At 37.0% G+C, this 13,281-nt stretch overlaps 1 protein-coding gene across 2 annotated transcripts in view; it reads right to left on the bottom strand.

Moving 5' to 3' along the window:
* Positions 1-474: 474 nt before the first annotated feature.
* Positions 475-13,281, bottom strand: part of DCAF13 (DDB1 and CUL4 associated factor 13) — a 29,099-nt gene continuing 16,292 nt past the window's right edge. For both annotated transcript variants that reach the window (XM_070383078.1, XM_070383077.1), the window contains 4 exons: positions 9,681-9,845; positions 4,451-4,586; positions 3,011-3,174; positions 475-1,765 (listed from right to left, as the gene is read on the bottom strand). In XM_070383078.1, the coding sequence (XP_070239179.1) occupies positions 1,678-1,765; positions 3,011-3,174; positions 4,451-4,586; positions 9,681-9,845 (553 nt within the window). In that variant the 3' untranslated portion in view covers positions 475-1,677. The remainder of the gene's footprint in view (positions 1,766-3,010; positions 3,175-4,450; positions 4,587-9,680; positions 9,846-13,281) is intronic.

Raw genomic sequence — 13,281 nt, 5'->3', positions numbered from 1 at the left:
GTACAGCTACAGAAATGTTGTTTGCAATTCCTTTGAGAGAACTGGTTGCAGGAAGCACAGCTAACTGAGTCCCAGCTGAGGAGTCCTCGCTGCCACCCCTCTGGACTCACCACTGCATTTGCTGCATGGCCAGGCTCCCCTGGGGCTGCTCCCTGCCACTGGCTGGGCCCAGAGAGGGCAGCAGCACTGAACCAGTCTCACACAATGTGGGACTCGTCTGACAAGCAATTTGCGCTCAAGAACACCCCAACAACCTGGTCCAACCTTTGTAGTCTGAGGCTCCACGTCAGGGAAGGGTCCTCCTGCCTTCCTGCTCTCCTGCCCCAGAGGTCAAGCCTACAGTACAGATGGAAGTCTCTACCTGCCTCTTCCCGCTTCTCCTCTTTATCCTTCAAAGACAGTCCCCTCCAGGAAATCTCTCACATGTCTTCCATAGGCACCTGCTTCTTGATGGATTCAAACTGACACAGAAGCTCATGTTTATGGATCAGTATATTTTCTTTGAAACCACACCCAAACAGCAGTGGAAGATGTACAAGAGAACTTGGTTCACCTTATAAATCAAGCACTTTGAGTCCTACAATACTTCCAAAGGATTAAAAGATAGATGGTTGATGTCTTTATCAGCTTTGAGAAAAACATGATGAAATATAAACACGAAGAAAGCATAAAAAATAATAGAAAGTACACACAGCTGAAGAAAGAAACCTTATCAAGAGTTAAAATCTCCCGTGTATCCCACCCTGATTGAATCCTGCTCTCACTTTCCAGATTTTGATATTTATCATCACTTCTGTATTTTAAATATTTTTACTACAAGTATTCTTAACATATTTTTTCCTTTGGATTTTTAATTTCTTTTAAACATAATTTACTAAAAATTAGTTTTGTATGTATTTATAATACTAAGCTGATGATGGGTTTTAAAAAAAAACCCAATCTATGTCACACAGAGCTATTTATGATTACTGAGATTAAAAATAGATGATTTAGCAGAAATGGAACAAAGTTATAATGCTGAGAAAAAGGATATTTTATAATCTTGTTTGTAAGTTAATTATTTATAAAAGTTATATAAATGTAGGCTAATCATCTATACAGTCTCAAAAAGCCCAATGTAAATAAAACACAGAAAATAAGTTCAACTGAGACAAGTTCAGACAAAATTCTTCTATGTGTCATATGGAATCCTAGGAAGAATCACTGCAATAATTATCCAAAGTAACATTAAAGGTAACACAAGAGATGTTTGGTCTTAGATGTAAATTCAAATGTAGAGTGTCTAAAATAACAGGTCAAAGTGAAAGTACATCTGTAATTTCTAACAGCAAAAAATAAGTTTGTAAATTCTATATTCTTCAATGAAGAAAGAAGATCAAGGATAACATGTTGGATAGTCTTATCAACCAGGTCACCTTTAAAGATAAGTTTTCAAGACAGCAAAAATGTGCAACAATTAAGCTTTACACATATAACTAAAACATTGGCTGTTATAAGAGGGGCAGCACTTTTCTTTATAGAGTTCACAAATCAACATGTAACAATCAATCACACGTTAGCCTTGGTAAGAACACCAAACGTTGGCTGTTATAAGAGGGGCAGCACTTTTATCTATACAATTCACAAATCGACATGTAACAAACAATCACACGTTAGCCTCGGGAAGAACAGCAAACGTTATTTCACAACCGCCACTACGTGCTTTTTCTTCTCTGACACCATCTGCACAGATCCAGGCTTGCTATGTTTGATACGATTCAGTTCCCTAGAAATTAAACAAAATACACAAATTTTAAGTTTATGACAAGTCACTTTAACCAAAGAAAACTTTCTCAGAAAAATTACATGGCATTTTCTTTCACCACAAAACTACCCACTGAAAAAAAGTTTTCACCAGAGTAGGTAAGAAGTAGCTCTGAAGAACAGAATGGCTACCCACTCCAAAATTCTGGCCTGGAGAATTCCATGGACTGTATGGTCCATGGGGTCGCAAACAGTCAGACATGACTGAGCAATTTCACTTAGAAATCAACTTTTGTTAACTTACTGGCTTCTTCTCTTCCTACATCAGTGTCCTTTACTAAGTTTAAAAACCTGCTGCTGCTGCTAAGTCGCTTCAGTTGTGTCTGACTCTGTGCGACCCCATGGACTGCAGCCCACCAGGCTCCCCCGTCCCTGGGATTCTCCAGGCAAAAACACTGGAGTGGGTTGCCATTTCCTTCTCCAATGCATGAAAATGGAAAGTGAAAGTGAAGTCGCTCAGTCGTGTCTGACTCTTAGCGACCCCATGGACTGCAGCCTACCAGGCTCCTCCGTCCATGGGATTTTCCGGGCAACAGTACCTGCTGCAAGTTATTAAAATGTTTAAAACTGACTCAACTCCAACATCTATCCAACATAACAAAATAACAATTTGCATTGCCTAACTAAAAAAAACAACTCTTTCTTAGAATTTCTATAATACATTACATGAATTCAAGGATTGCACAGAGAAGAATATTCTACAGGGGAAATGATGGTGATGGTGGAAACTTTTTCTTCAGAGGCAAAATGCTAGATTCCAAATGCTATGATGAAGCAAGCATATTAGAGAAATTCTTTTTTTTTTTTTGATAAATTCTTATCTAACAAATATTTTTGCCAGTCTTTAAGCTAGAAAATACACATTACCTCAATTCCAGCTACGTTGGAAATCATTTTTTTACACTATTTACAATAGTTTCTTTAGTGTGAGTAGAGCCTTTTCTAATTTTGATATGTATGTTTTTGACATTGTTTGCCCTTTAAACATATTCCCAAAGATAGGTAATGAAAATTCTCACCATGTTAGATAATCATAGCTTCCCCTTTTATCAGGAAAAAGCCCAGAGGAGTATTCAAAACCACCTCTGATGTATAACAGCACATAAACTATTCCTTTGACGGGCACATTTTTTGTTTGGTTTTGGTGGGATGTGAGGGGACAGCTAGAAAACAGTACTGAGAGAGACACAAATGCTCCAAAACATACTTTCGTCGACGAGCTTCTTTCATGATGCGCTGTTCCTGAATCTGGCTGTAGATAGATTTTGGTAGATGTCGGTGACGAGAGATACGTTTTATATGAGGATGATGTTGAAATTTCTCCTTTAACTTCTGGTTATAATCTGTGGCTGCTCTTTCTCGTGATGTAAGCTGAAAAAAAAATACATTTTGATGTTTTCGCGAATGATGTGTTCTTTTTGCTTCAGTACAACAGAGTTAGGAAGAAACGTTTCCCCAAAAAACTATCAACATTTATGACATGCAACCAAAATTACTAATGTAACTGTACAGTTACATTAAACTGTACCCATTATAAGGCTATGTTACTGATACCAGCTCTGCTATGTCCTTTTAGTCAGGGCGCCTACAACGTATTGACGGCTGGGTGCCACCAAGTGCAAACGAGCAGCGCCTAGGGAGTCAGGTTCTGTGGCCCTCTGAGTTGGTCCACGTAACACAGAAAAAGCACTTGATGAATCACTCAAAAATTTTTTCTGTAAAAATTATTGAAACAGAAACAAAAGTGATGACATAATAACCAGCCTTTGTCTAACAGTTGTTAAGGATGGTATGATTTAGAGGAATATTTAATGATGAAGATAAACCTAGGCATAGTGTAGTACTTTAATAATCATTAAACCTAAAATAAATTTATCTTTAATTACTTATTTTCGTATCTTGCTTTTCCTTCCAGGGCTAAGTAGAAAATAAACCACACTCAACCTTTCCTTATTAAACTTACTATTTGCTTCAGATATAAACACCCTGTATATTTCTTACAGAAAACATGAGACATTTAGAAAAACATTAAGAACAGAAATCAACCTTAACTCACAACCCAGAGGTTGCTAGTCAACAGTAATATTTGTTATATTTTCATCAAATCTTTCTTAAGTCTGAAGCTGTTAATTTTTTTAAGTGTTTCACTGTGTCTTTGATATTAAAATATTAATACCCCCCAGAGGCTTGGAGCCTTTGATTTGCCTGATTACTATTCCTTTGACAGAATACGTATTAAAAGTTCTAAGCCTCTAGTCCCTACATCTTCTCTCCCTACCTCAAGGAAAATACAAAGAAACAAGAAGGCTCAAATGCGATCAAACATTTGAATTAACAAAGCCCTCTGGGGGAGTTCTCTGGTGGTCCAGTGTTAGGATGTAGCATTTGCACTGCTAGGGGGTCCAGGTTCAACCCCTGGTCGGGGAACTAAGAGCCCACAAGTCATGCAGTGTGGCCAACAGCAAAAACAAAAACAAAGAACTCTGAAGGTGCCTTTGACATGAAAAACGTAAACCTCGATACACCCTTGTCTGTTTCCTTTCATCACAACTAAAGCACTTGAAATAAATTCTCTTTATAATATAATGATATTCAATAACACTTATAAACAAGTTGCGTGATAATGAAAGAAAATAGGATCTCTTACCACACCCAACTTTTCAGAAGCATTAGCTTTCCATAGACGAATGTTCATTTCATCAGATCCACACATAATGTACTTGCTGTCAGCAGTCCATTTTACACAGATAACATGCTGCATTCTCTTTGTGTGATAGACTTCCCTACAGAAGAGGAACTAAGTTAAAACATTTAGGAATCTGGTACAGATTTTCTTTAACCAACTACCTATCAAGTATCAGGGTAACATTTTTTGAGTCCTGAAAGAGTATAAAACTTAAATGTATTTTTTTGGAGAAGGAAATGGCAACCCACTCCAGTGTTCTTGCCTGGAGAATCCCAGGGACGGGGGAGCCTGGTGGGCTGCCGTCTATGGGGTCGCACAGAGTCAGACACAACTGAAGTGACTTAGCAGCAAATGTATTTTTATTAAACCATACTGCTAAGATTCTATGCTAAGAGCTGTGGAACATATTAAAAAGTCCTGCCCCCAGAGAAGTTATAATCCAGTAAGAAAAGTAAGTATAAACAAACCAAGCAAAACTAGATATCCAGAAAAGATCACAAAATAACTGTGGGCATATAACACAAATAAAATACACTGAAGCTGGAATAACTATAAGATCAACCACCACACTTCTTTGGGTTTCATTTCACTGGGAAAAAAATATTCAACGGCATTCAAAGAACATATCCTGATATGCTGATCCTAATGTCTGATTTCTGTTTTGGTCAAATTGTTGAAAAAGTGTAATTAATTAAAGTGAGAGTGGATGACTTACATATGTGACAAGAAACAGAGGGCTACAGAAGTGATGAGCTGAGGTAAGGATCATTTAGTAAATGGAGATGTCAAATATCATACCTATCTGGAAAGGTGTGAAACATGCTAAGTGAATTCACAGAAGATACTATATTAGGAAGTGTTAAGCAAAGCATTAAAAAGCAAGTAAAAGACAAGGTCAGAAAAAATTAAAACATGAGACTCCTGGAAAAGTAAAACTTCCTTATCTGGATTAAGTGATTCAGAATGCAGACTACAAAGGAAACACACTCAGCCAGTTCTGCACAGTAAAAGAAAACTCACGTAGGATGATGAAATCAATAGATTTTGTGTAAAGACATTTCTGAAGTACACTCAGAAAAGTGGTCTATTATGCTATTTCTAACGGATACATTTTGAGCTCTTGAATGAATATGTAGATAAACCATATGACACAATTCTAAAAGAGAGGATGGTTAGAACGAACATACTATTGAAAGAAAAAGTGGATCAGACAGACTGCTTTTTCTTCTCTCAATGCTCTGCTTCTACAAGACTCAATTCTTACAACCTCTACCTATTTAAGATCCCCATTTCCCCATAGCAATATACTGAATTTAAATATCAGGAAATTCAATTAGGCTTTGGTAACCACTAAAAATAACCTGCATATATTACATCAGTTCATGTACTGATATTAGACCAGACAAATCCAGTGGACAGTTACTTGGCCAACTGAGAATCCTCCTTAATGGTAAACTACAGAGTTTAATATCTAGATATGTTTATGCTTGTACATAGAACAGATACATAAAGTTCATTATAAATTATGCTATTTGTGGAGATAAATAATTTAAAAACTTAAATTCTTTACATACATAGTCAAGCTAAAAGAACTGTTCCATGTGAATGCAACTGAATTTACTTGTTTGCTAAGTAAATACTGAATAAAATCCATAGAAGTTACCTTCGAATATTGATTTAACTGTAGTTTTTGAAAACCTACTCAAAATTTATTTTTTAAAAAAGATTTATTTTTATTTTTTGGCTGTGGTGAAAATTTACTTTAAAAATATATTTCAGTGACTTTAAGTTCTTTGAAAGGAAAATATTTTTAAAAATACAGATCATTCAAAGCACTGCCTGTATTATTTGATGTTTTTGTAATGATAGGAAACTAGAGCAGACCATGGAAACAAACCAGAAGCAGCTTTCCAGCAGATGACAGTAATGGTCAGAGAGAGTATTGTTTATATGGTTTATAACTAAACCCAACAGGAAGTAACACGTATTAAATTGTGATTACAAAATCTTCAAAAAACATCAGGAGACAATTCCTAGAAATGGGATATAAGAACTCACTTCATACAATTTTGGAATAATCTGAGCTTTTAACTAGACTTGCATTTAATTGCCCATGCTGGTTTTAGAATAATCAGTTTGAACTCAGCGATGGGGCTCTTGGCATCACGGGTGCCTAAACTTCCCATTTCCTGCACTCCTCCTTTGATCCTTATGTCTGCTTATGCATCATGTTAGAACTGTCCTACTTAATACCTCTGGAGGTCCTGGTGTCAAAAATGATGGAGGGCCACAATCTCTTGATTTTTTTCCAGAGAAGTGAAAAGAATAGAAACTATCAGCCTTGCCTTGGGCCTAACTGAACAATTACCATTACCAACAAGAGTATCATGAATTACCATTCATGACAAGAGTATCAAGTTAGTTTCAACAGTCACATAGGAACCAACCCCAGAGTCCAGGATCAAAGTCACCAGAACACCCACTCAGTATACTTTTGATTCAAATACCTTTTTAATCATACACATGATGATGATGACGACAGTTATCTATCTGCTAGCAATTCATGATGATATGAAAAAGTTTAGGAATTAATATGGCTTCCTCAAGTCAGAGAAGAGAAAGATACAACTATCACACGAAAAAACACCAAAGAGTTAGACAAGCAGATTGGCTATTACCAAAAAACGTATGGAGCTGTGTGACCCTGAAGAGGCTCTGTGGGCAAGATCTTTTGGTTGTGAACACAAGGCTGGGACAAGGGTGAGGCAAATGAGGTGCCTACAGTGTAAACTCTAAGGAGGCTGTCACTTTCAGGGTGATGCAGATACAGGCTAGGCACCTGCAAGAGTCCTGAGTCAGGAGGATGTGCCTGTGAAAACAAGCATCACTTGCTCAGGAAGATCAGACCCCTTCAACACTGTACACACTAGGTTAGTTATCATTAAGAGTAATGATCAAAATTCTCATCACTGCACTTAAATGGTGAAATTTATCCACCCTGTTATAGTTACAACACCAAACTGAATGCTCTTTCTCTAGCTTTAAGTGAAGGAAGGGTCCCATAAAGACTTTATCAAGCTGGGGAAACTGTTTCACCAGCTCCACGCTACCGTTCTCTAGCACAGATCATCACCTTCCAGCCTCAGCATACAGATTCTCTGGTCTTTCTTTTCCCTGATTCTGCTTAGTTTTCTCCTTTCCTTTTCTATGGCTTCCAATCATTCTGTTATCTTTCACCATGTGCATTTTCTCCAACACTGAATCAAGACAAGGTCATCCAAGCAAGTATACATATAAATGTATATCACATGTCTTGCGTATGTTGGGTGGTTGCTCTCCCAAACTTGCTTCCCTAGTGGCTCAGCAGTAAAGAGTTCACCTGTAATGCAAGAGACGCAGGAGATGTGGGTTTGATTCCTGGGTTGGGAAGATCCCCTGGAGAAGGAAATGGCAACCCACTCCAGTATTCTTGCCTGGGAAATTCCACGGACAGAAAAGCCTGGCGGGCTACAGTCCATGGGGTCGCAAAATAGATGGACATGACGTATGTGTATATACGACATGTATATGTCACATACCATGACATGACATATGTGTATATATGTATAGTATTTTAGAGAGAATATATGTTCTTTTTAAATTCTAATGTTCCTACTTTTACTGAATCAAAATGGAGGTGGTTGTATCTTCAAGAGTGAGTGACACCACCATAATCCTTCATCATTTTTATGGGAAGATATCTTCTAGTTTACTTGGATTTGCCTTGAATATGCATAAAATGCTCTGTAAATCACAGCATACTAATATAAGGGGCTGTATCTTACAAGAGTTAATTTTTAAAGTTGGCAAAAACTCAAATGCAGTCAAAAAGTATTCCTGAAAACCTTTAAATGCCAGTTTACTATAAACTACCTCAATACAATAACACGTGAAATAATATAACACGGTGGTACAAGTATATACACTACACTCAGTAATGTGTGTAGCAGAGGGCCAAGCTGTATGACACAAAACACCTTAAACACTAGTTACATTCACTGTACACAAACAATGACACACACACACAGCACAGGACAGCTGAGTATTTCGATCTCCCGTCTCCTGGTCATTCCAGAGCATGTGTCTACTAGATGAGGATGGAGGGATACCTGTCCTGACCATTTAAACCGTAATTTTTCTCTTTTTCATTTTTGCCTTAGTGTATGAGAGTTGAATTTAAATAAGCACAAAACAACAAATATAAGGTATTATTAACTGCTCTTAAACTGTATTAGGGGAAACTTTAAGTTCTTCCTTATCAAATTAAAATCTTTTTTCAAGTTTACTCTATCTCATGGCAGTGAAAATACTCTGCATATTATCATGATGGATATATGTCATTATACATTTATCCAAACCCATAGAATGTGTGATCCGAAGAGTGAATTCTAAGGTAAACTATGGATTTGGGGTGATTACGATGGGTCAGTGTAGGTTCATCCTACATTTTGGTGAGGTAACAAAAGTACCACCCTATATGGAATGCTGATAATGAACAGGCTCTGCATGCGTAGGAGCTGGGAATATATGGGAACTCTACTTTCCTCTCAATTTTGTTGTAAACCTAAAATTCCCCTAAAAAAAAAAAGCCTTTATTTTAAAAAATTAGTATAAAACACTCAAAAAGGTTTTGCCCTAAGGCAAAGATTTCACATCAATAAATTATATAAAGCTAAAAAGACTCTGATGCTGGGAGGGACTGAAGGCAGGAGGAGAAGGGGACGAGAGGATGAGATGGCTGGATGGCATCACTGACTCAATGGACATGAGTTTGAGTAAACTCCGGGAGTTGGTGATGGACAGGGAGGCCTGGCATGCTGCAATTCATGGGGTCGCTAAGAGTTGGACACGACTGAGCGACTGAACTGAACTGACTATCCTGTTCAATGAAGAATCTGCCCTGTAGGCCGATGTTTTTGCTCACAGATGCAGAAGGTGGCAGCCCACATCACAACACCTGAGTGTGAGTCCCATCATATACACAAAACCAGCGTGTGTTAAGTCACTCAGTCATGTCAGACTCTTTGCTACCCCATGTACTGGAGTCCACTGGCTTCTCTGTCCACCAAATAACCTTTAGAAAAAGATACATGATGATCTAGGCAGGGAAAAAAAGTCAAACAGAAACAAATGTTCACTGGTAGTAACATACCTGCTTCTACTTTTGTCCACAGGAAAGATTCGAATAGATTTATCAAAACTAGCTGACACAAACTCTCTCCCAGTGGGAGAGTAATCCACATCAAGCACCGCAGATACATGATCCATATGCACCATTACAGGAGTGTCCAGGGCTCGCATATCGAAAGTATACAAGCTGTAAAAGAGTTTTTAATTATTTGATACAAGTTTCTATTAAAAAATGCACATGCAGTATTAAGAGACATTACTGAACTTAAGAGGGCTAGCTAATAAATAAAGCACATCTAAATACATAGCTCAATTCTTCACATGGCAGATAAGGGATAGGGAAAAATATCAACAGTTTTATTATTCCTTAAGATTATATACTTACACACTTTAATCCTTACAAACAGAAATCTCATTGTAGAAAATGTGCAAACACCAAGACCATGAAGAGTACAAAACTTGCATTTAATTTCACTACCCAGAGAAAGTCAGCACAGTGTAAATGTTTCTTTTAACCACGCTATTTAATTATATGCCTCTTAATACAATTAAGATATTACTGTATAAAGCTCTATATTGATATTTCATGTAGCATATTATGAGCATTTATTAATATCTGAACATATTTTAATGTTTTCATATGTAAATGAGTTAAAATAATTAATAATCTGTTTAAATTTATATTTAAATCTATTTGTTAGTAAAGTTTCCCATGTTTTATTTTAACTTTTGATATTTAATGGGACAGATTCCTACAATTAGAATTATTAAGTTCAAAGGCATAAGCATTTTTAAGGTTTTTGAGTTGATAAATCACTTCCAATGAAATCACACTAATTTATACTCTATCAGTGATACATGAGAGCAAGCACAGCTTTTCAAAGGGTGTACTAAGATTAGAAAACTATACTTCATGCACAATTGGCAAGAACAATGACTTCGTGATTTTCGAGGTTTAAAATTTTTTAATTGACAGCTAGAAGAACAGTGCTTAAAATGAACCAACATAAATGATGGAGAGTAGTAATACAGAATTACTGTAACCAAGTTCCTAACATCAAAATACTTACAGATGCAAATATTAGCAAGGGGAAAAGTTTAAGGAGAAACAAGATATCCACAAAATTTTAAACTATCTCCCCACAGATATGTGTTAATTACAGAAGAAAATAGTAACTTTAGTAGGGAAAGCTGGTAGACACCACCTTAACTAAGTGATGAAGGTCAACATTACTAGTAATAAGATGTACCAACGTTATGTATTCCTGGTTTGATGCACCAAGGAGGGGATATCAATTTTGTGGTATTCTTGCCAAAGATGCATAATCTCAATGAAATAATGAGAAAACACCAGTTAACCCAAGTTAAAGGCAGTCTACAATATAACTGACAAGGAAGTCCTTCTCAAAAGTACTAAGGTCATAACAGAAAAGGGAAGACTGAGAAAGTCAGTGAGCAGACATGGTAATCAAATGCAAATACAATGTAGGATCCTGCAACAGTAAAAGAACACTAGTGGAAAGACAGGTGATGGAATAAAGTCTACAGTTTACAATATTGTACCAATGTTAATTTCTTGGTTTTGCTAACTGGACTATGGTGACCTAAGATATTAACATTTGGGGAAATTGTCTTACAGGTACCTTTTTTGTAACTTTTCAGTAAGCCTTTCCAGTGGTCATGTATGGATGTGAGAGTTGGACTGTGAAGAAAGCTGAGTGCCGAAGAATTGATGCTTTTGAACTGTGGTGTTGGAGAAGACTCTTGAGAGTCCCTTGGACTGTAAGGAGATCCAACCAGTCCACTCTGAAGGAGATCAGCCCTGGGTGTTCTTTGGAAGGAATGATGCTAAGGCTGAAACTGCAGTACTTTGGCCACCTCTTTCGAAGAGTTGACTCATCGGAAAAGACTCTGATGCTGGGAGGGATTGGGGGCAGGAGGAGAAGGGGACGACAGAGGATGAGATGGCTGGATGGCATCACCGACTTGATGGACGTGAGTTTGAGTGAACTCCGGGAGATGGTGATGGACAGGGAGGCCTGGCATGCTACAATTCATGGGGTCACAAACAGTCGGACACGACTGAGCAACTGGACTGAACTGAACTGAACTGAAGATTACTTAAAAACAAAAATTCAAAAAAAAACTTCATAAAGATTATTTTCTAATACCATTATTAGAAAAAGTCATGGATGCTAAAGGTAACAATTTTCAAATAACCATGAAATTCTCATCAAGAGATGAGTCATTGCTTTCTTTTATGATCTTCAAACATAACACAGGATTGTCAATCAAGGTCATACTGATCACTGAAGTTAAATTTCTGAGCTGACAACTGCTGTATATTCCCTATCTAGAACAGTGGTTTTCAACCAGGCTTGTTTTTAGCAAATTTTTGTGTTTTTTTTCTTTTCTTTTCTTTTTTAGTAAATTGTTTTAATTTTAAGAACTTATTAGAATTCCAAGCAAATCAACCCATCTAGATGCAAAATGTTTTTGTAAATAAAGTTTCAAGTCACAGTATTCTTCAGGAATAACACAGTTCAACCCTATTACCTGATGAAATTATGGTATAGACTAGTTTACATGACTTGTCTAAATTCTTACAATAGTTACTGGTTGGGTCTACACTTGAACTTGGATTTCTAAATCACAACAGGATTATTTAAAGGGCAATAAAAGAAATAAAATGTTAAAAGATATTTTACACAGCAAAATCACATTCAAGTAAGAGCAATTACGGTACTCTAACAGTCACTTCTTACAAGTGATGTACTCTTTGTTTCAGCTTCCATATATAATTATTTCCAAGGCAAAAATTGAGAAATTCTAAAGATACTCTGAAAAAAAGATTATTTTCCCCAAATAACTAATTACAGCAAACTTTAGAAATGTTAGTAAGATTGGTCAGCAGGACTTTTTTTTATTGCTTTTAACTGGAACAAGGGCATTTAATTTCAAATACTAATAAAGGCTAAAAGAACTTCAATTAAGTGGTTTGAGTTGATGAGAGCTTCGTTTTAGTACAGAAAAGTCATAATTGATGCTTTTAGTTTAATACCACTAAAGCATCATGTAATAAATCCTATTTCTGAGCTAATTTATGCTTTCTTAACTAACAGTAGTGGAAAGAACAAAGAATTTAAATACAGAAGATCTAAAGTTCAATCCAATGACAAATTTCCACCTTCTGCAAAAAAACACGTATTAAGAATCCATCATGTACACAGCACTACAATAAATGCTTGGATAAAAAAATATGAATAAGATATTCTTTCCTCATTAGGAGATTAAACTCCCTGCATCAATACCCTCATCTATAAGAAGGGGATAACATACATGTCTTATTGACCTTATGCTGCTGCTGCTGCTGCTAAGTCGCTTCAGTTGTGTCTGACTCTGTGCGACCCCATAGACGGCAGCCCACCAGGCTCTGCCGTCCCTGGGATTCTCCAGGCAAGAACACTGGAGTGGGTTGCCATTTCCTTCTCCAATGCACGAAAGTGAAAAGTGAAAGTGAAGTTGCTCAGTCGTGTCTGACTCTTTGCGACCCCATGGACTGCAGCCAACCAGGCTCCTTGGCCCATGGGATTTTCCAGGCAAGAGTACTGGAGTGGGGTGCC

The sequence above is a fragment of the Bos mutus genome, chromosome 14 (assembly GCF_027580195.1).
Source record: "Bos mutus isolate GX-2022 chromosome 14, NWIPB_WYAK_1.1, whole genome shotgun sequence".
In the NCBI taxonomy this organism is placed as follows: Eukaryota; Metazoa; Chordata; class Mammalia; order Artiodactyla; family Bovidae; genus Bos; species Bos mutus.
This window is presented reverse-complemented; position numbering and strand designations above follow the sequence as displayed.